We start from the raw sequence: 23,497 nt of genomic DNA, 5'->3' as shown, positions 1-23,497 counted from the left end.
ACCTAAAGGGAAATCATAATTGCCCCTTGAACTAATCAATATTTACAATTACTACCATCAAGTAATTGTCGGGGACTAGTTATGTCATATTGGTAATGTTACCAAATGATCCGTAAGGCCACATCAACGGGTTATTTCTAACATTGTGATTTTGTTTTTGATTCATTTGAGATTAGTCAATCTAACACATATTTATCAGTTGTAGGTTTGCTCGGCCGTGAAGTTTTTACAAATATTTGAAGTATTTATTTATAACTTACAACCTTTTATGTTCGACATGGTTGGTTTTATTACCTTATATCATAACACTTGAATATAATATAAATAAATAATAGGCCTATCTTATTTAGAACAATTTTGTCAACAGGTTCTACCGAATACTTTTATTGCCAAACATTATCAATATCGTTTACCGAATAACTTAGTTACGCTTATTGTATCTGAGTTTCATCAATAGGAAGTCTGTATGAGGAAGATCGGTCCAAATTACTGTTTTGCTTATAGTTGGTTTAAATTTGTAGAAGATCTTCGATTAATCTTGGTGATATTCTCTGTTTTGAAATCAAGGATGCGACACATTTTAATATTATGATATTTAATAAACATGGTCGTCATCTTTTGTTAAACATCTCTTCTTTTATTTAGCAAGAATACGAACATATTAACAATGTCGAAGGTTATCTACAAGTTAGTGACGATCCTAACTATCATTTTTTTGCAATGACAGTAACTCATCAATTGGTATTATACTATCCTATTTTATCTTTTATTTTTTTTATCTTTTACATTTTTTTCTATTTAATAAAATTTACAAATTTTACGTTGTTATCAAATGTAGATCCTTCCTAAATTAATTACTGACTTAAACGATTTACATAAGTTTTCTAGAAATAAAGATCAAAGTTGTTGAAGGAAATACTTAGGTTAAGAAATCTTCGTGCAGAGAATATTGATGGTCAAACAAGGTTTGTCAATCGATTACTCATGTTATTAATTATGTTTATTTTACTTTATTTTTCAACATATTTCAATATATTACTAATAATTTTTTTATATATTTTGTTTACGATAGGTATGGTGTTGTTGGATGACATGATATAATTGAAGCCGAATGTATTTCGTTAGGTGATGATTGTTTTTTCAATTGGTCAAAAATGAATTCGAGGTTATTGGTTAGAAGTATTAGAGTAATAGGCTTTCAATTTATATTTCACACTAGAAAAACAAATTTCCTTCATTTACTTATTTTTTCGGTTATTTTAGATCTATAGTATGTTGTTTCGTTGTATTTTCATCTTCAACTTTAGATTTTCATAATAAGTCCATGCGTACAGTTTATTTATGATCAGTATAAACGTTATTTTTTTTCAAAAAAAAAAACATATCATTTCTCAACACCGTGAAATTCGCGGGTATTAGCACTAGTTATTTGATGTATAACGAATGAATCTCATTGGTTGTTGGTGACAAGACCTATTGTGACAAGACCTATTGTCACTTCGTTAAAAGTAGTTTAGTTATAATTTAAAGAGTTAAATGCTTGGTTGGTCTCTGTGGTTTACAAAAATTGCAGACTTGGTCCTTATGGTTTACTAATTACACGCGTGGTACCAAAACTTGTCAAAAATGAACTCGGTTGGTCCGCAGCCCTAACATTAGTTAAATATCTCTGTTAAAACACCCCATGTGCTTGGCACATGAGGGTAATTTGGTCATTTCAGTCCAGCTCATTATAAAAAGAGTTAAATACCTGGTTGATCCCACCCCACCCCTTCTTCGCCAGACCACCACCACAATCTCATCTTCTCCACCTAATACCCACCACCACCACCATCAAATCCCCAAATTCTTCGTCATCTTCTCAAAGGTATAAAAGTCAAATGTTTGAAAATGGATGGATTCAATTAAAAGTTGTGACCTTTTTCTCCCTCTCTGCCTTCTTGGCAGATGGAGTCCTCTTCAATTTGGTATTTGGGGATGATAAAGAATTTGGGGATTTAATGGTGGGTATTAGATGGAGGAGATGAGATGGTGGTGGTGGTCGTTTGGGGAAGAAGAAGGGGGTAGGGTGGGACCAACCAGATATTTAACTCTTTTTATAATGGGTTGGACTGAAATGACCAAATTACCCTCATGTGCCAAGCACATGGGGTGTTTTAACAGATATATTTAACTGATGTTAGGGCTGGGGACCAACCGAGTTCAATTTTGACAAGTTTTGGTATCACGCGTGTAATTAGTAAACTACTAGGACCAAGTCTGCAATTTTTACAAACCACAGGGACCAACCAAACATTTAACTCTAATTTAAAATTTAAAGAAAAAAAACTTAGAATTTTTTTTTTAACATTCAACTTTTTGTTGCTTCCATGACTGAGATCAACAACAATAGTTTTAACACTTATAAGTTTATTTAAAATTAACACAAGTAGTTACGCAATATATGTTTATTTTTCAACCATATAAGGTTGTCGTTAGTTGCATTGTTAGGAGATCAAGGTGTTGTGTTTTTTTATGGATTAAAAGTCGCGCTAAGCTAAAATCTTTTGATGAGGCGCCACGGTTCGTCTTTGATTTTGTTTAGCTTTGGTGTTGTAGGCTTATTTGGCTCTATGTTTGTTTGTTATTGTATTGTTTTAGCTCCTTGTTAGTTCATTGTATTAGTTAAATGTCACATTTCAAGAAAATATGCTTATTTTTCACGCACAACCTATAATTACTTTTATATGTTTTATTGCTCTCTACAATACTCATTATTTAAACACATATCATGATGGAATTAGTTTAACTTTAAAATCAGTTTTAAAGGGTATCTAGATTAGCGTTCTATAAATAAAAAAAACTTATTGCTTTTACTTTTTGTGTTTCTAGTATTATAATTATTTTTAATTTTAAAATAAATAAATCATCACTATCTAATTCCAGACTCCCGTATTTAATCATATATATAATTCCTAATAGTTGAACTAATAGTAGCAATTTATATCGTCTTTTATTGTAAACTTTTATTTTTATCTCCTGTAGTTTAATCGTTTTATTGTTTTGCTATTTTCTTTAAACACTTAAAATTTTTACCCCCTAAACTATAATAAAGTTATCATACAACTCATAAATTTTAATAAGTTGTTGGTATAAATTCAACGTCGTCTACGTGTTAGTTCACATGAGTTATTTGGTATTAGAAATTCGTTTTTTTTTTACATTTTTCCCGATTTTGATCATCGTTCGGTTAGCACCGCCATACAACCCCGCAATCGTTCGGTTAGCACCGCCATACAACCCCGCAACCCCCCCCCCACCCCACCCCAACACTGATAGTGTGGTTTTGCGACTCTTACCCCACAACACGAGGGCTTACGACTAGTTACATATAATTTAAAATACTCTACTTATTTTTTAAAGGCTAAAATATTCTAAATATACGTTAAGTATTGAATTTCAAATGACGCTAACCAAACACAAACACTTGGATGGTGGATCTTTTCTTTTCCTTTCATTAAGACCATGTGTAGTGGGGCGTGATTTTTAAAAAAAATTGAAAAATAACGCCCTAAAACGCCCCCACTACCATTGCATGGGGCGTTATATTGGAAAATTTTTGAAAAAAAAGGGTTCCGGCGTTTTGAAGAAAACGCCCAAACTTTTGCATGGGCTGACACTCCAACTTTGATGGACCAATAGAAAGGGACCAAGTGGGCTGACACTCCAACTTTTGCATATGATTGTGTACGCCACTTTTGATTTCCTTTTTTTTTTTTAATTATTGAATGAGGGTTATGGCATAATGCCCCACTACACCACTTTTGCTATAATGCCCCCTTGCTGACTAGGACGCCACGTGTCGTATAATGCCCCATGATGAGGGCATTATAAGGTTCTACCAGTACATATGGTCTAATACGGAAATATATTCTTTGTGAACCACTTTTTCCTTCTTCCTTAAGTTTTATATTTGTAGACAAAAGAAAGAGGCAACGAACACTGATTACTTGCAACTGTTTTACTAGTATTTATCATAAAATAAAAAATAATATTTCATTAATTAAAAAATTACTTTAAGAAGTCCTAAAAGGAGAGGCAACGAACCAAACAAATGATTGGATGAATATTATTAAATTATAGCATAACATATTTTTTTTTAAATCTTCATGTTCAAACGAAAATTTATTCAATTTTAAATTTCGATATCGATTTGTGCATTTGATATCATGATAGATTCCATCAAATTCTACTGACTAGGTTCGTAACAAAACATAAAATAACATATTTTTGGTTGATAAATTAGCACAAAAATAATATGTGTATGCCTAACTCGACTATAACTTTATTACAATGTACGTATTATTACCAACATGTTTAACGGTTTTGAAACTTTATCACAATATCCGTTCACAATCCATCAACCTCCAGCCTTTTTGATTTACGTAGATAAACATGTTAAAATGAGGCTCGGCTTTTAAATATGTTTGAGTTAGGATTGATGTTTACCAAAATGTCACCGCTTAATTTTAAGCTATTGATCTTGGGAGATCAATGGATGAGAATCTCCCTTATACTTCGCATCCACTTTTTTATATCAACAAATTTCCAATTTGCGGTGGAGACGAAAGGGGAGATTGTTTTACAAATCATAGATAAAATGTTACAAATCATTAGGATATAGCATTTTAAATTTCCATAAACCTACACGACTTCAAAAGAGTAAATGAATTAACAAGATGTCCTTTTGACTTCATAAACCTATCATTGTAATATCCTCATCGGAATCCAAATCTTCACGCAAACCCACCGGAAAAAATGGTGCACACTGCATACGACTCACTCAAACTCACCACCGGCTGTCGTAAGAAGATCGACATTGTCCAATCCTACGACCCAAATCTCCTCATCGCTTGCGCCGATCTCTCCGAATCTACGGTCCTGAATCCTATATGCTGGCTACGGAGGTTTTGGCATCTAGAGAGTTGTTGAGAGAATATTTTAGACAAAAAGTTTGAGCAATGGGTTTTTAAGATCTTTTAGTTGCTGTTGCCGTTGTTGGATTGAAAAAACAGGATTTTACAGTTAAAGAGAGATGGGCGGGTTGGGTTGGGTTGGGTTGGATGTGGTGTTGCTAAGTGGTGGCGGTCTATAGGTTAGAGAGAGAGAGAGAGAGAGAGAGAGAGAGAATATAGATACATTTTATTTACATATATTTTTTAATTATTTTACACAATAGTCCGTCCATAGGTGGAGGGTTCATATGAGAATAAATTTTATGTAAGAGAAAAAAAGAATTTTGAACCAATAACAATGCTTCATTTAACTTAATTTAATATTTGCATTTAATTTTAATATAAGGGTATGTTTGTAAACTTACATAGATAATTAATTTCTAGTTTTTCTCTTTAATAGCTAATTATATTAAATTTGTAACTTATTTTCAAACTATATATTTTTCAAAAAATAAAAAAAAATGAATTTAGAGTGTAGGACAAATTACTAGGTGTGTAGGATAAATTACGAGTTATGTAGGATAAATTTCAATATGTACATGATAAATTTCGAAATATGTATGATAACTTTTCATGTGTGTAGTAAAAAAAATTAGTGTATAGAATAATAGTATTTATGAGCAATTAATTATTTAAAAATAGTAATAAATTAGATCAAAGAAAAACTAGTTAATATTTTACAATTGTACCATTTTTTTTCTCAATTAAATTTTCTTTTCAAATGAACCTCCTCTAGTCCGTAGATATTAAATATTTGAACAATAGTCCGTATATTGGTAAGAAGACAAATATGCCCTCATTTGCAAGTTACATGACCAGATTTAACAGAAAAATCTAAATGAGTTAGGGCTAAAAGACATAATGTGCAGGCTTTTAAACCATTAAGTAAAAAACTTGTCAATTTTAAAGAAAAATGACACCGTCTGACATTTGGTATAAAGATAAATGACAAAACTTGTAATTCACTCAGGTTTGAATATTGTGAAACCTTTCTATTGTCTATTAAGAGTTTTGAAACTCATTAATAAAAAACAGCGTTAGTTCAATACATAAACCCGTCAAAACTTGTTCATCACCAAATCACCGGTCAACGCCTCATCTCCCTTAAAAGGTACCTGTCGAAACCCGCTCTCCTTGTGTCGGTATTCCTGTGAACCCGCCACCTGCCATCTTCTAAGCTCAACGGTCACAAATACACACACACACAATAAACTTTACGTAGATCGGTGAGTACTACCCCTAGCCGCAACCCCAGCGTGAGTGTTCCTGATATACCCAAGCAACCTGTGAGCCCTACCCAATATACGCCCCTCCGCACCCTAATGGTATAAATCAATCAAGTGGAGTTTTGTTTGTTCCTACTCTAGCTCTGTTTGTTTAACTTAAAATATATAAATAATTGATTATTTATTATTAGTTTTACATAGGGCTGTAAACGAACCGAACGTTCAGTGAACAGTTCGTGAACCGTTCGGCGGGAAGTTCGTTTATGTTCGTTCGTTTAATAAACGAACGAACATGAACAAGGAATTTCGTTCGATTAGTTAAATGAACGAACATGAACAGAGGTCTCGTTCGTTCGATTATGTTCGTGAACGTTCGGTAAGGTGTTCGTGAACGTGTTCGTGAACATTCCTTATTTGCGTTCGTTTATGTTCGTATGTTTGTGTTTTAATTGAAGATCTTTGTACTTTTTATATTATTAAAATTTTATTTATTTTATTTCCCTAACAATTAAACTAGAAAACTCACTTTCACCTTGTTTATGCATCATTTCCCTTTCATTTCTCATTATTTACATCCACAAATACGATCGACATCCGTTCCACAATAAGGGATTCAAGTTCGAGTGCTACTCTCTGGGCCATCTATCTTTATCCTTCGTCGCGTTCGCCAAATTTATTTGTGTTCGTGAACCGTTCGCGAACACGCTTATTTCCTTAATGAACGAACACGAACATAAAATCTCGTTCGGTAAGTGTTCATGAACCGTTCGTGAACACATTTATTTCCTTAATGAACGAACACGAACAAGGCCTTCTTCGTGTGCGTTCGGTTCGTTTACAGCCCTAGACTTTTACACACACATATAGGAGTGTTATCCGGTAGAAATAGAATTAACCTACTGAAGATACGAAGAACTAGAGTAATTATTACTTTAGTTGTAGTGTAATAATAATTACTCTAGGATAAAATGCTACAACTAGAGTAATAAAATTACTCTAGCTCAAATGAAAATTACTCTGGTTATTAGAACATTTAGTACGATAAAACCTATTTGTATTTAACCATAACACTATATATACACACACACAAGATTTAAGATTGGGTAAATTCATGTTATTATCGAATAAATTTGCGTTAGCTCATGATCGACTCTATTCGTTTACACCCTTACCATAGTCATGATTAGTAACATAGTCATCATTAGAATTATAACTCCTATACAGAATTATAACATTCACAATAACACCAATGTTTTAAAAACCGGTTTTTAAATCATACCGGGTTAGGCTTAGAAATGGTTTAACCGGTTGAACTAGGTTGTACCGGGCGGTTCAATCGGGTTTGCTAATTAACCCTATAAATCCATTAAATCCATAAAATACAATTTTTACTCAAAAAATAACCCAAAACTACATCATTTTATAATAAAAACTATTTCAAAAGTTAATCCATAATTAAAAAAAATAATCCAAAAATTCTCTATTGGTACCTTTTTATGCATTAGGTTTTACTAAAAGATAAATCGTCATCTTTTCGGCCACATAAAATAATAAAAGTCCAAATTTTAACCTTTGACCAGGTACCGGTATCCCTGTTTAAACCGGCATAACTCATTTACCGGCGATGCAACTTCTTTGCCGTTCCATCAGTTTACCGGCATGATTCGTGCCGGTCAAGCTTCCGGCATCCAGTTTAACCGGCCGGTATAAACCGGTTTTTTTAAACATTGGATAACACACTTAAGTAGAAATATGTTTTTTTAACAGATGTTATTTCTTTAATTATTTCCCCTTACCCAAGAACTTAAACCTCTCTTTTATGAGGGATGTGCCTCTATAACCTCAAATTTGTAAATAGAAACTTGTGATCGTTCATATAACGTGTATCAAAAGACACAAAGTATATACAACCTATGAACAAGTTACTAAATTCAACTTTCGAGTAACTATTTTAACAAAAAAAAAAAAATTAAAGTTAATATGTTTAGCCACCAATTTTAAAAATGAATATTTAATGTCAAATAGGATAAAAAAGAAAGTTACATCACCAACCTCCGTGTGGTTTGTTGGCTTTGGAGTTCAACTTTAAAATCTTACACATCACATGTTCGAGGCTTGGTACTCCAAACTCCAAACAACTTATTAGGTATTCCAAAATACCTATTTTTATTAACCTAGTCTACCAAAACTATTTAAAAAATATAATACATTAAGTAAACATGTGTTTTTACATTTTTGTTAATTATTTTAGTGTGTTGCGTGATAAAAATGCCACCTTATATTTATAATTTTTAATTAGTTATTTCTAAAAATATTTATAGTTTATTTATATTATATGACTAGGTTTTTACCCGGGATTGTTTCCCGGGCTCGGGAAACTTAGTTATATCAATTATTATTTCTTATTAATACAACCTCATTACATCAAGCATCTCATTAGATTCAATATCAATGTTTTCACATCACCGGGATTGCTTCCCAGGATGCAGAAAGTTATTAATATACTTTTAAACAAATGAATGATCAGTACCTTACAGGAAAAAAAAACGTTCAACAAACAATAAATTCACAAAATGTAACTCCACATGTGATCCTTATTAATGGATAGTTACCATATTATTATAGTAAGGAACCCGTGCGATGCTGCGGAACACGCAACACACTAACACAAACACCGGTAGTTAGTCCGTTAGCTAACCTTGTTAGGATCGGAGGGTTTCGTGATTGTGTTTGTTTGTATAATTTGAACAAATCAAATAGAAATGAACAGAGTTTAAGTGCAGCGGAAATGAACAACAAACTTTGTAAACACAATCAAAGAGGAAGATAGTTTTGATAAACATTTGCTTTTCATTAAGTTGAAAGATTACAAATCAAAGCAAAAGATTACAAGCATGCTTACAAACTAAACTCCCCCTCAGCCTGTTACTCCATGGTTGGTTGCACAAGATGAAAGGATTGAATTGAGGAGAAGAACTCACTCAAGACGATCAAATGTAACAGTACAGGGTACTGCTCCATTTATAGACAATCCAAACAACTGAGGCATCTCAGCTGACGTCACCATGAAAGCGACGTCTAACAGCCTAACAACCTGTAACAACTGTTCCTATACAAATACTGCTATTATTAACCACTGATTCTACATAAAACAAGTAATATACTAAAGTACTGCTATCCTCTTTCATCAGTGCTTTCCTCAAAGTTGATCAGTCCTTGAGTGGGCAATGGTTTGTCATCAGTAGATAGAACCAGCAGTGTTTACTTCTTCAGGGCTTTGTCAGCAGTTTAAAGGGTAGCAGCAGTTGTATACGGACATTGGATAGAGAGCCACCAGTTTTGGCTTTCATTATCTGTTCCTCTGGTAGGGTTCAATCCCAACAATCTCCCCCTGGAACAGATAATGCCAAAACCCTTCATTATTCTGGATTTTTATTTCTCATCAGAAGTTCCCTAGCTTGTCTTTTAAATTCTTTTTCAAAGTCTTTGGAACTTGAGTCATCCTCATCGCTGCATAGTGAAAGTTCAAGGAGATCCTGCAAATCTTCAACACCAAGACCTAGTGCTTCTTTCCTTGATATGTACTTCACTTCCCCATTGGATCTGACCAAGGTCAATATGTGGGTCTTTTGATCAGACATCCACTTTAGTACTTTTGAACCCAATAGGTTTCTTGGGAGAGATTTATTTTCTGATGAGTTTGAAGAAATTGGTCTTGTGAAAAGTTGTAAACTTTCAGACATTTGTTTGAAGGCCATTTCGATGACATTATTTGATGCAGCTATATCTTCTGCAGTCTCTCTTTCAATCTGCTCTTGCCTCTTCTTTTGATCTAGTTCAATGTCTGTCATGTCTGAAGTGTTTGGTGATGCAGGTTTGGTTAATACCTTTTTGGCAAGGTCTTGAAGCTTTGCTGATTTGTCTTCTTTTAGATCCATTTTCTTGATGGCTTCTGTGAAATACTCAGCTTCCTTTTCTTTTTCTTCTTCACTGGTCAGCAGTTTTCCTTTTTCTTTGTTTTCAACAATGATAGGGTTATCTGCTGATGTGATCCGTGTTTTAAGAGCATCAATCTGCTGTTCTAGGTTTTTGTAATCAGGCTTCTTAGAAGTGTCTGAGATTGTTATCCTTCTTTTCTTAAGCCTTTCATAAGCCTCGTCGGTATACTGCTTTGTCCATTTTGCTATGGCTTCAGCAGTATCCACCTTAGCATCCACCAGCTCTTGCTTCTTTCTTTTATACTCAGATGTAAGGTCAACAATGAGCTTTTTGAATTTGTTCCAATTTGGAGCTGTCTTCTGCTTTTTTGGATCGTTTTTAATTCTTTCAATCCTGTTTGCCTCATGCTTTAAAGCAACTATTGGCCATTCTTCAAATTGTTTTTCTTCAGCAGGATAGAATTTTTCTTTCATGATATATGCAAGATATTCTTTTCTCATTTTATTTCGTTGATCTGTCCTTTCTTTGTTTAGATCTTGTGCATAGTCTTCCATCTGCTTAACCTTAGTGAGCAAGAATTCCAATTTTTCAGAGATGGCTTCGTCACTTTGACCTTCACATTCAACTTTTGCTCTTATTTTAGCCTGTCTTGCTTTGAGCTTGAGATATTCATCCATATCTTCTGGGACTATGAAGCCGATGAGAGAAGGGAATTTTCTTGTTGAAGGATCATCCTTGGTGTAGAATTGTCTCATCTCATTTTTTACAGCTTCCAGTTCCAGTGGATATTTTGCAGCATTAGGATCATGTTTGTCTTCATCTGCCTGAGTTATTTTCTTTTTCTAGAGTAAATTTTATTCACTGAAGGAGTGCTTTTGGGTGATTTGTTGAGTGGAGTGAAGATGGTTTGAAGTGAAGTGAGGGTAGTGGTGAATGGTGTCTGACTAACAGTTGTTGAAACAACTGGTGTTTCAACTACTGTTGCCATTACAACAGATGTTGTAACATCTGATGTCTTCTGCTTTTTCACAGGAGGTGATGGTGGTGATGTGACATTGATGAGAGCAGTGGTGGATGACTGGCAAACAGCTGTTGAAACAACTGGTGTTTCAACCTTTGTTGTCATTACAACTACTGATGTGTCAGTAGATGTCTTCTGCTTTTGAGCAGGTGGTAATTTGGTGGATGGTGTTGTAGTTTTAGGTTCTGGTAGGGCAGTGGTTGTAGTGTGTGTTGTAGTGGTGTGTGTTGAAGAGATGGTTGTTGTTTGGTTAGCAGTTTTTGAAACTACTGACATATCAACAGTTTGAATGGAAGTTTGAGTTTTTGTGGTTTGAGGTTTGGAGCCTTTGGGAGGTGGTTTAGATCTCTGTTTTTCTTGCTCAGGTTCAACACACAGGCCATGTTCTATTCCCTTCTTCTTCAACTGCTTCAGTATCTCCCCCTTTTTGGCATTATCTGTAGGGGGGTTATCAAAGAATAGTAGAGTGGAAGGAGCTTTGCTAGTGGTGTTTTGGATACTGGCCTTTATAGCCTTGATGTCTGCTTGAGTATCTTTGAACCTAGACTCCACCATGTTTGTCAGCATTTGTACATGTATTGCATGCTGGTGATCAGCCGCTTGTTTTTGTTTTTGGAGCAGGGGTTGGAATACACTCCATAGCTCATTTGCAGCAAGTGCAGGTTGTGCAGGTGCTTAAGCTGGAACAACAGTGGATTGTGCTTTTTGAGCTTTTAACAGCTGTTGCACCATATCCTTTATTTCAGCAACTGATGTTTCAAGTTTTTCAACTCTTCCCGTTAATTCCTGATATTTTGAATCATCATCCAATTTAATGGAATCATCTTTTTCCCCACCAGCAGTGGTTGTACCAATGTGTGACTTAGGACATGAAGCCCAGAAATCATCCATTGATGCCCCTTGTTCTTGGTACTGGGGACTTCTTTCTTCAGCACTTGATAACCTTTTGATGGTACCAGTGGTTAAAACAAACTCACTGGTGGTTACCAGAGGTGCTATAGAAGAAATTGCCTTCAAGGGAGTCTTACTAATGAAACAATTGTCCAAATGTAGACCTGTTGATCCATCACTTGTAGTTGCTGCTCCACTTGAACTACCACCAAGAGTTACATGACTTACTTGTAACTCAAGGGGTGTAACCTCCTCAGTTGCTGCTAGGATAGCAGAGGTATAATCATCAGACCCAGTCACTTGTAGGAGTATGCTCTCAGTGATAGGTGATTGAGAGGAACTGGTTTGTGTCTGAGCTATATCAACTGCATGCAACAGAGGTATCATGCATTGGGGTAATGTCAGGGGTGAGGATAAGGGTGTTGAAAGAGACATGTCCTTGGGATCAGGACTGTGGAAGATGGATCCGAGTGGATCCAGAGCTTCATAATGTGGAGTCCCTGTGTTTACAACCTGATCCTTTTGTGAGGATGCAGGAGGAGTTTGAGGTAAAGGTGGAGATCTTTCTACCATCTGCTGTGAGGAAGTAGCAGGAGTGGTTTTTGGTGACATTTGTGTTGTCACTGGCAGTTGCTCTGGGATCTCATCTTCCAGAGTTGCCTTTGTTTTGGGTTTGGACGGGTTTCTGGATATTTTCTTTTTGGTCCTTTTGGTAATGGCAGGTGTGGGTTTCAAAGCGGTGGTTGTGCTGCTATGATCACCTGGAACAGTGGGCTCAACAGTAGATGCCTGAGGAGCAGTGGTAGCTGCTAAATTTTCCTCAGGCACCTCTGCTTTTGTTTTTATAGGTGCCATCATTCTAGAAATTTTTTCAGTTGTCAAACCACTTATTTTAAAAGATACACCTTGTTTGAGTAAATTTTCATTTTCTTTTCCAAATTTTTCTTTGAAATAGTAGCTTAGAAACCTTGGAAAGAGTAAAAATGATTTGGTATCAACATTCTTTACTAAGTCATTAAAGATCTCCTGGGAATAGTTATAAATTTCATTATTTAAAATAGCATAACCCAGACATTGGATCTTCAATGGTATTTCGTTAAAAGCAGTTGTTTTGTATGAAACACACATCAAAAGTGTGTGGAATAAAAACCTAGCTGCAGAAGGGAAGAAACCCTTTTCTAAGGTATCCCTTTTTGGTTGTTCTACATACCCCCTTTTCAAGAAATCAGTTTTCAACTCGGTTTTAGAAAAAGAAGTTTTACCTTTCTGATCATCGAGTTTAAAGACTTCTGAGATTGATTGTGGAGGAATCTGAATTGCTTTTCCCTGTATAGAAGAATTGATGGCTATGACGATGTCTCATTGTTTTTCAAGGGTAGCATTTTTCCAGAACTCTCTTTGAGTTTGTTGGAAAATGGGAGAATCTGTTGTAAGCAAAGTTTTGTACTTTGATGCAGATATGGTGTCGATGATGGAATCAAAGGTGTGGTTGATGGTGGGTTTTGTGAGTAGACCCAAGTAATTGTGACAGGATTTGTAAGGGATTTCAATGGGTTCAGCTGCCGTTTGAGCGACCTCTTTGGAAGATGATGATGATTTTGACTTTGATTTAGATTTCGTCATTTTGATGAAGAAGACGAAGAATGGTTCGAAATGGAAGGCTGGAAACTGCTTTGAGAAGAGAATTTTTAGAATTCAATTCGACAGTGTAAAACACTGTTTGAGGGTTTTGATCAGGCTTTTATTTAGGGAAAAAGTAAGTGCTGATATGGCAGCGGTTACAAAGATCTGAAGGCTAAAAACTGACCACGTGTCAACCGCTGATGAAAAAACCAATGATTGTAAATTTCAGTGCATATCAACAATAAAAAGGGGAGCAGTGACTATTTTTTAACTATCAGTGGATACCCAACAAAATGTAACACAGATGTTTGGTCAGTCAGTGGTCAACATGAAAAACGAAGAAACAGAGGGTGGCCTTCAGCAGTGGATAACATTTAACAATCACATGTTTGCGCTTAAACAAATGTTTGACATTAAAAAGAAGTTGGCCCATAAACAACTGTTTGCAAGAAAAGACCAATTTCAAGAATACTATACCTAAACAATCAAAATGAGGAGCTTAATAATAATCCAAGTGTAGTTCATTTTTATTCAGTGGATGTCAACTAACAAAATGTGAGCAGTAGTTGTTTTTTATCTAACAGTGGATAGCCAATAGTAATTGAAACACTGATATTTGGAGTTAAATAAATGTTTAACCTTAAACAGATATTTGCAATAAACAGATATTTGGCCATAAATAGATGTTTAGCCTTAAACAAATGGCCTTAAACCAAACATCTGTTTAAGGTCAAGATGTATTTGACTATTGGTGAACCTCAATTTAACTTTTGATGAACAGATGTTTGACGTTTGGTCAACAGATGTTTGGAAACCCATGATAGATTAAACACTATGAACGAATAAACACTGAAGTATCATAAAACTGAATGAAAATCGTGAAACTCTCAACATGATACAACAGTTGAGAGGAGACGTTTGAATCATGTTGAGAATTTTTATTCACACTGAGATTATTAAAATAAAGTATTACATAGAAAAATAAAATTTAATGAAATATTTATAAACTATTACACGCTAGAGTTACCACTTGTTACGATTTCGTAAACTCTGGCCTTTCTCCATGTCATTTCATGCTCTCTTTTGTTTTTTCAGATCAGTTAGCATGTTGCAGATTATTTGATCCTGTTTTAGAAGTTGGGTAACAAACTCTTCTGCATTTTTCTGAAAATCTGATGGAGGAGAGTGGAGGACTTCATCAAGTAATGCTATGCTGTTCCAGGTTTTCTTGTAATTAGTGTCAATGATTTTGTCGACTTTCATGTTTAGTTCTTCGTCTGTTCTTTTTTCTTTAAGTGACCACATCGAGAATTGGGTTTTAACATCGCTGGTGTCTGACCAGTGGTAGAAGCTGAAGTTTGCCATGTAGATTTTTGTTGAATTTTCTGATGTGGAAAATCTTTCACAGACAATGATTAGTAACACAGTTTGTTGATATTTTGAATGAAAAGTTTTTTTTTGATCTTTTATAGAGTTTAAAAACGCGTGTACATGGTAAATGAATAGGTTAATGGTAATTATGATAATATGCTTTTGTTCTTTGAACTTCGAAAATTTGTCCCTTGGGTTTCTTGATATTTAATTTTAAAATTTTCCCATAAAAATTGGGGTTTGGAAAGGATTTTGCATTAAAAGACTGCTGTTTTGAAATATACATTAATCGGTTTATATTAAATCTACACGTTTAGATTGATTAAGTATATAAACTCATGACCACTTCACCTGTTTTTCATCACAATTTCCTAACAAGATTCATACTTTCAAAAAAGTGAACTAATATAGTTTATTGTTGATATGGCGTCATTCACTACTGTAAAATCAGATGATTTAAAGTAGCGTTTTGTCAAGCATATAGAGGAACAGGTGTATGAAGATAGGACTACTCTTCAAGAGCTGAAGAGATGTTTTGATGGATTGCAAGTTGGCCTGTTCACGAGAGAGCAGGTTTCCAGAAATCTTATGCGAATGCCTTCAACTGCAGTTCGTGACCTTTGTTGTCAGCAATATAGAGTGCGGTAATAGAGACGTTGAGTTCATGGCGATGCTGAAGGACATTCATCAAGAAGTTCAGCAATCGATGGAGTTGAAGCTGTCATTTCTTAATTCTCACGGTTATTGTTAGATTTAAAAGTTTATTGGTTCAGTATGTTATTTATGTAATAATTGGACTTTCAAGGTCATGAATAAATGAATAAATTTTAATCTTATGAGTCTATGTTGCGCTTGTTGGAAAAAAAAGAGAGAGAATGTCAATTTTAAATTACCATTTTGCATATTTTGCATCTAAAATATGCTAGAAAGTATTATTTGAGAATACCCCTGAATTTTAAATTACCATTTTGAATATTTTGAATTTTAAAAGTTATGCATATTGTCAGTAATTACTAATTTGATTTGAAAGCAATTGTCATCATGACATTTCTAATTTTTATTTTAACTTTTATTAAAAGAAAAACACCGTCAATTTCAAATTCCCAGTTTGCATATTTTCAATGTCCAAAGCTCAAGAAATTAACATTAATTACTGATTTGATATGCAACAAAATGTAATTGATAGTTATTTTTATTTTTTATGTTAACTTTAACTTTTATCAAGAAAACAATATTGGAGGAACTCTTATCTCATTGGAATGTAACGATTAGGTTAAACGGTAATTTCATTGTAATTCTTCATTAGATAATTTCATTTTATAATTAATTAACCGCATCAATTATAAAAATGTGAGCAGTGGATGTTTTTTAGGAAAACCAATGATGGTTAATATCAGTGGATATCAACAATAAAAATATGAGCAGTGACAATTTTTTAACTATTGGTGTATTGCCAACAGTGATTTAAATTACCATTTTACATATTTTGAATTTGAAAAGTTAATGATATTGTCAATAGTTACTGATTTGATTTGAAAGCCATTGTCATCATGACATTTCTAATTTTTATTTTAACTTTAATTAAGAAAAAATATCTGTCAATTTGATTCCAATTTTCCATATTTAAGATGTCCAAAGCTCAAAAAATTACCATTAACTTTTAATTTTATATGGAACATAATTTCATCAACAGTTATTTGGATTTTTTATGTTAACTTTAATTTTTAAATATCAGTAGATAGCTAACAGTGATTGAAACACTGATGTTTGGACAGTCAGTGGTCAACATAAAGAATGAAGAAGAGGTTGTATCTCAGCAGTGGATAACATTTAACAATCAGATGTTTGAACCAAAACAGTGGTTCCAACAGACTTTTAAGGATTAATGAAAACTATCATTTTTTACTATTTTAAATATCTTTGACCTTAAACAGATATTTGACCTTCAATATCAGTTGTTTGGAGTTAAACAGATATTTGACCTTAAACATATGTTTGAACATAAAAACATATTTGAGGTTAAACAAATGTTTGATCTTAAAGAGAAGTTTACCCATAAACATCTATTTGCAAAAAAAAAAAAAAAAAAAAAAAAAAAAAAAAACGAATTTCAAAAACATTATATCCAAAATTTAATCAACAGTTATTTTGATATTTTATGTTAACTTAAATTTTTATCACCAAAACAATATTGGAGGAACTCTTATCTCATTGGAATGTAACGATTAGGTTAAACGGTAATTTTATTGCAATTTTAGTTTTCATTTGATAATTTCATTCTATAATTAATTAACTGCATCAATTATAAAAATGTGAGCAGTGGATATTTTTTTAATAAAAGCAATGATGGTCAATATCAGTGGATATGAAGAATAAAAATGTGAGCAGTGACAATTTTTTAACTATCAGTGGATAACCAACAGTGATTTAAATTACCATTTTGCATATTTTGAATTTGAAAAGTTAACAGTATTGTCAGTAATTACTGATTTAATTTGAAAGCCATTGTCATCATGACATTTCTAATTTTTATTTTAACTTTAATTAAGAAAAAAAATATCTGTCAATTTGAAATTCTCATTTTCCATATTTAAGATGTCCAAAGCTCAAAAAATTACCATTAATTACTAATTTTATATGGAACATAATCTTATCAACAGTTATTTGGATTTTTTGTGTTAACTTTAATTTTTAAATATCAGTAGATAGCTAACAGTGATTGAAACACTGATGTTTGGACAGTCAGTGGTCAACATAAAGAATGAAGAAGAGGTTGTCTCTCAGCAGTGGATAACATTTAACAATAAGATGTTTGAACCAAAATAGTGGTTCCAACAGACTTTTAAGGATTAATGAAAAATATCTTTGACCTTAAACAAATATTTGACCTTCAATATCAGTTGTTTGGAGTTAAACAGATATTTCACCTTAAACAGATGTTTTAACATAAAAACATATTTGAGGTTAAACAAATGTTTGACCTTAAAGAGAAGTTTGTCCATAAACATCTATTTGCAAAAAAAAAAAACGAATTTCAAAAACATTATATCCAGATAATCATAATGAGGAACTTATTTAACATCCAAGTGTACTACATTTTTATTTAGTAGTATAAAGATCAAACAACTGTTGTATTTATAATACAGATCAAACAACTGTTGTACTACATTAAATACTAAAGTCACATAAGAACCACTGGTAATTAAATACTAAATTTGAATCCGTTGTAGATGCCGAACCACTGCTGATACTAAACAGTCGTTTTCCTTTGGTTAATCAAACTCTAGTTACATAAAGTCAATCAATTTATATCTCCAACAATCGCCATGAACTCCATGGAAGGACTCAATGCATAAACATCAGGATTTATAGAAAGCTGATCTCTAGTGAACAGATGAAGATACAGTACATGAAAACACTTCTTCAGCTGCTACAGAGTAGCCCTGTCCTCATATAGTTAATCCTTAACTTTGTTTATAAAGAGCTGCGTTAAACCAAACTTTATGCTTCTTTTAATACAAAAAAGGCAGGAAAGACCATTACTCTAGTAAGATAAAATCTTATCTTACAACAGCAGCATATCCTTTCTTGGACAAGTCATCATCATCTTCTGCGCAAGTCAATTATAATCATCATTTACTCATAAGAAAAAATTATTTTAACTGTAAATTTAATAATCTTTCTTTGTGTTTAATTAAACTTTATACTTCTTTGAATACAAACCTATAATAACCCGCAACATATTGTATGAACTTCAAACAACTGTCATTAGACTGAAATATAAAGCGAGAATTAGAGTATATCACTTCATAATTAAAAACTCAAAATTTGAAAATCGGAGTAGCAAAAAACACATACTTTAAACGATGTTGGAACAATGATACTGGAAACAACAGTAGAACAATCATCGTCATTATCATCTGCAACAGATCATTGATAATCATCATTTAGTCACAACTCAGATAACAAAACTTTAGTAAAAATCAAAAACAAAAACACATACCATGATTATGGAAAACCACATATCAACAAAAATTAACCAAAAAATCGGAAGATTCAAATCTCAAGCAAACGAAACCCTAATTTCAAAAAGAATAAGCGGTGAACATATTCACAGATCAATAATCAACAGATGTTGTACTCTATATCATAACCCTAGCAATGGTTACATGAAAAGACACAAAACACAAAGGATTAGTATAAATAAGAGGAAATCATGAAACTATTTCAACTAAAAAAAAGAAGAACAAACCTTTTGATGAAGTAATCGATGAACAAAAGAAGATTTTATGGTGGCGTCTGCAAGAAGATTAAGGTTTGCAGGGTTTGTGAAATTTGAATTTCAATCGCCGGAATAGAGAGAGAGAAGGAACCCTACGCATTTGTAAAGAAAAAGGAGAAGTGAGAAGAGAGATTATATAAGGAAAAGGGCAGTGGTACTGTTGGGCGGGAAAAGAGAACTGAGGATGCCCTAATTAAGTGACACGTGGCCCAAATAACTTTCATTTATTATATATAATAGATTACTCTTAGCTTTAATAGTTTATTTATGCGGACTAAACGTATCTCTGATTGTATGGAATCTTCCTAATATAATAAAGAGTTAAATGCCATTTTAGTCCCCGTGGTTTGGGCCATTTTGCCAGCTTAGTCCAAAGGTTTCATTTTTAACCTGTGGGTCCAAAAAGGTTTCACAGTTACCATTTTAGTCCACTTGGTTAACTTCATCCATTTTTTCTGTTAACAAGAAGGCCAATTTGGTCATTTTGTATATAATTCTGTTAACTAAAAGGACAATTCAGCCATATAAAATGACCGAATTGGCCTTCTCGTTAACAGAAAAAATAGATGAAGTTAACCCAGTGGACTAAAATGGCAACTGTAAAACATTTTTGGACCCACAGGTTAAAAATGAAACCTTTGGACTAAACTGGAAAAATGGCTCAAACCATAGGGACTAAAATGGCATTTAACTCTATAATAAAACAAAGGTCTTTGAGCTTACTTGTCAACACCACAACCAACCCTCATAATCTCTTTCCTACTTGGCAACTTCTGCCTTCTTCATATCCCATGTGTCAATTTGTGAGATTTTTCTTTTTTTTTTATATAAACAATTATCTCATTCAAATTCAAAATTCAAATTCAATCTATCCTGGGTATTGAATCAAAATCCTTTCTCTCTCTCTTAGAGCATTCTCATCCAAACCATCAAAATATGTGAGGGTAGTTTTTATATTATAAAGGGTATAAAAAAAGGTTGTGAGTGGAGGAGAGAGAAAATGTTACTGTTCATCTGTATATTTGGGGGGACACTGTTCACCCAGTATAATTTTTTTAATATATATTGAAAGTGGTTGTGAGTGAAGGAGAGAAAAAAATGTAATGATAATATTATTTAATTAAAAAGAAGAGAGAAAAAATATTTGTTTTTAGTGAAAATATATTGATATAGGTATTGTTTTTTAGTGGAATGTATGTATAATTTGATGGATCGGATGGCTCTTACACAGCACTTTCCTCTTTCCTTTCTACTGCTTCAAATCAAAAACCCTAAAATGTAATTCTCTTACACCGCACGATTTTTAACAGTTGCAGTGAACAACACGACACTCATTTTCTCAACTTTCAATCGTTTCATCATCTCTGATTAGGTAACAGTTGCAGGTTTAGTTCATTCGTTTTTTGTTAATGGCTACCGGAGATGACTCATCGTCGTCTGGATTGAATCTCGAAGGAGTTGATGATGTTGAAGACTTCGTTTGGGCGAGTGTTTCAGTTTGTTGTGTTTTGGGTTATTGAAATCTGTTTATGATATTTTGTTAATTTGACTCTGGATGTTTTAAGTTTTGTTAATATGAATTGGTTGCTTGTAATGCACTTTCACATGTCTTAGTGAGCCGATGGAATCAAATAAAGTTGCAATATTTGGAAGTATTTTTTGATGTTACTAAACTTGACGTTTCTGTTCTTAACTTTCAAGATAAATGTGGATAAGAAAGCTTCATCACTGAAATGTCAACTCATGATGGTCACACCATTAGTAGAGGACTTAAAATCAAAGAAAGAGGAACGGATCAAACAATTTGCGGACATCAAGAGTCAAATCGAAAAGATAAATGGTGAAATATTGGGATACAATCAAATTACAAGCACAGTTAGCTCTTTAAACCTTGAAGAAAAAGAGTTGTCTATCAGAAAACTCGGTGAATATCAGTCTCATCTTCGATCTCTCCAAAAGGAAAAGGTAACACTTCATTCATTTATGCGTTTTTTTCGTACAGGTCCATGTTAGAACGGGCCATTTTAGGAAATCAACAATTCTTTTCGGGTCAGAAAAAATGGGTTTGGGTTGAAACGGCTCATTTTAGAAAAAAAAAATCAAATAACTAAAAATAATAATTATAGCAAAACAGGAAGGCAAACAAATGGAGCTAATTTTGTGTGTCGGGCCATTGTTTGTGTTGCAGTCCGAGCATATCCAGAAAGTTTTGGCGTATGTGAACGAGGTGCATTTAATGTGCAGCATTCTTGGGTTAGATTTCGGCAAAACTGTAAGCGTGGTGCATCCAAGCTTGCACGATAAAAGGCTTGAACATGCCACAAGTATAAGTGACAACACATTGGAAGGCCTTGAGAATACCATTCTCAAGTTGAAAACAGAGAGAAAAGTCCGGTTTCAGAAGGTATTGTTCAACCCTTTGATCCTACATTAGTTGAAGTTTTCATTAGAGGTGGCAAGATGGATGTTTCGGGCCGGTAACGGGCTAGGGTCATAAAAAACATCTTTTTATCCTTTTGTTATAATTTTGATAGGAATAAAAGTTTTAGCTTTCATATTTTTACTTCAATAGCAAACAATAATCTGTTTTCATATAAAATACAGCTAAAAGATATTGTAACATCCCTATTTGAACTTTGGAATATAATGAACACAACAAGAGAAGAAAAACAACACTTTTCAAGAGTAACATCCATTATTCGAGTGTCGGAAGCCGAAGTTGTTGAACCAGGATATCTTTCAACCGAGGTTATTCAACAGGTTCGTACCCATGTCTCAGTTTTTTTTGTTTTTAATTATTATTTTGTTGTATATTTATTGGTTATATTATTAAACAAACCTCAATCTTGGCAGGCGGTGTCACAAGAGGTCGTGAGGCTCAATAAACTCAGAACAAGCAGGATGAAAATGAATAATCTTTTAGTATAGGTCGGGCGGTTTGGGCCTGCAAACATATCTTCTGTCCTTTTTTTATATTTTTGCAAATAATATACCTGTTAAATGTTAGAAACTGAAGCCCAATTGTTTTGTGTTTTAGGGCTGGTGGACCCGGGTGAACTTTTAGCGAAAATTGAAGCGCAAATAAGTGAAGTATCAAATGAAGCTTTGAGCCGAAAAGGAATCATGGACCGCATAGATCGGTGGCTCTCTGCTTGTGAGGAGGAAATCTGTCTTGAAGATTACAATCTGGTATTTTTCTTTTCTTAAAACTCATAAAGAAACGGGTCAAACAGTTTAAAAGTCACCTAAAGTGGTTTTTACCGCTCAAAACAATTGAAGAAATATGTTAGTACGCGTATTTGAAAATCATATTTATTATATTATCTAAAATGAAATTTTGGATGAGGACTAAACAAAGTGTCCCGAGTATTAATTTGTTTTGACCTGTTTGGCCCATACTTTTTTGCCACCTATAGCTTGTGCCCTCATGCTTAAAGTTACTATTTCATGTACAAATTATATGTTTATGTTTTTTAGTTCGCTTTGCTTTTTTGTAGGATCAAAACCGATTCAGTGGTGGAAGAAATGCTCATATAAGTTTAAAACGGGCTGAACGAGCTCGAATTACCATCAAGAAGATTCCATGTATTTACTTTTTCTTTGTTTATAACATGATTTCTATCATATGGTTGAGTAACTCACTGAATATTTATGATCAATCGATTGCAGCTATTGTTGATAACTTGATATGTAGAACGGTCACATGGGAAGATGATAAAAATAAGTTGTTCCTTTATGATGGGGTGAGTTTTACACTTTATATCAGAAAATATTTCATTTTTTTGTTCTTCACATTTTTCTCCTATGGTTTTTTAATTACTTTTAAAAACATTGTTTATAGGCATTGTTGGTGACAATTTTGGAGGAATATAAACTTTCGAGAATACGAAAAGAAGAGGAAAAGAGGCGATTAAGGGTAATTTGTAGTATTTTGTTTCATTATCATTCAACTAAATTTCTATCCTTTCTACAGGGGTTCAAAAATAAAATAATATAGGTTGGGCCCACAAAATTTCTCTTATCATTATAAAAAGGATATTTTATTCATCTTAAAAGACTCGCAAATTTTATCGCACCAACGAATGTCCTGGACTACTTACTAAGGGCATTTTAGTCATTTGATCATTGAATTATGGTTTACATTACATAT

The 23,497-nt window shown here is 33.4% G+C and overlaps 1 protein-coding gene across 1 annotated transcript; it reads left to right on the top strand.

The window, feature by feature from the left end:
• Positions 1–21,388: 21,388 nt before the first annotated feature.
• LOC110919433 (65-kDa microtubule-associated protein 6) lies at positions 21,389–22,275 on the top strand. Its single transcript, XM_022163700.2, has 3 exons — positions 21,389–21,751; positions 21,952–22,107; positions 22,201–22,275. Exons 1-3 carry the CDS (start codon positions 21,494–21,496, stop codon positions 22,273–22,275), a joined length of 489 nt encoding a protein of 162 aa, XP_022019392.1. The 5' UTR covers positions 21,389–21,493.
• The last annotated feature ends 1,222 nt before the right edge of the window (positions 22,276–23,497 follow it).

This window comes from Helianthus annuus, chromosome 16, assembly GCF_002127325.2.
Source record: "Helianthus annuus cultivar XRQ/B chromosome 16, HanXRQr2.0-SUNRISE, whole genome shotgun sequence".
Classification (NCBI taxonomy): domain Eukaryota; kingdom Viridiplantae; phylum Streptophyta; class Magnoliopsida; order Asterales; family Asteraceae; genus Helianthus; species Helianthus annuus.
The sequence above is the reverse complement of the archived record's forward strand: the minus strand, read 5'-3'. Positions and strand labels throughout refer to the sequence as shown.

What these genes read in the sequence shown, in the direction of transcription:
- LOC110919433 (XM_022163700.2), top strand. Translation starts at nt 21,494, where the DNA reads ATGGAGCTAATTTTGTGTGTCGGGCCATTGTTTGTGTTGCAGTCCGAG. An exon ending in GAAAAGTCCGGTTTCAGAAG is followed by an intron (nt 21,752 to 21,951) that starts GTATTGTTCAAC and finishes TATAAAATACAG; the next exon opens with CTAAAAGATATTGTAACATC. An exon ending in CAACCGAGGTTATTCAACAG is followed by an intron (nt 22,108 to 22,200) that starts GTTCGTACCCAT and finishes CAATCTTGGCAG; the next exon opens with GCGGTGTCACAAGAGGTCGT.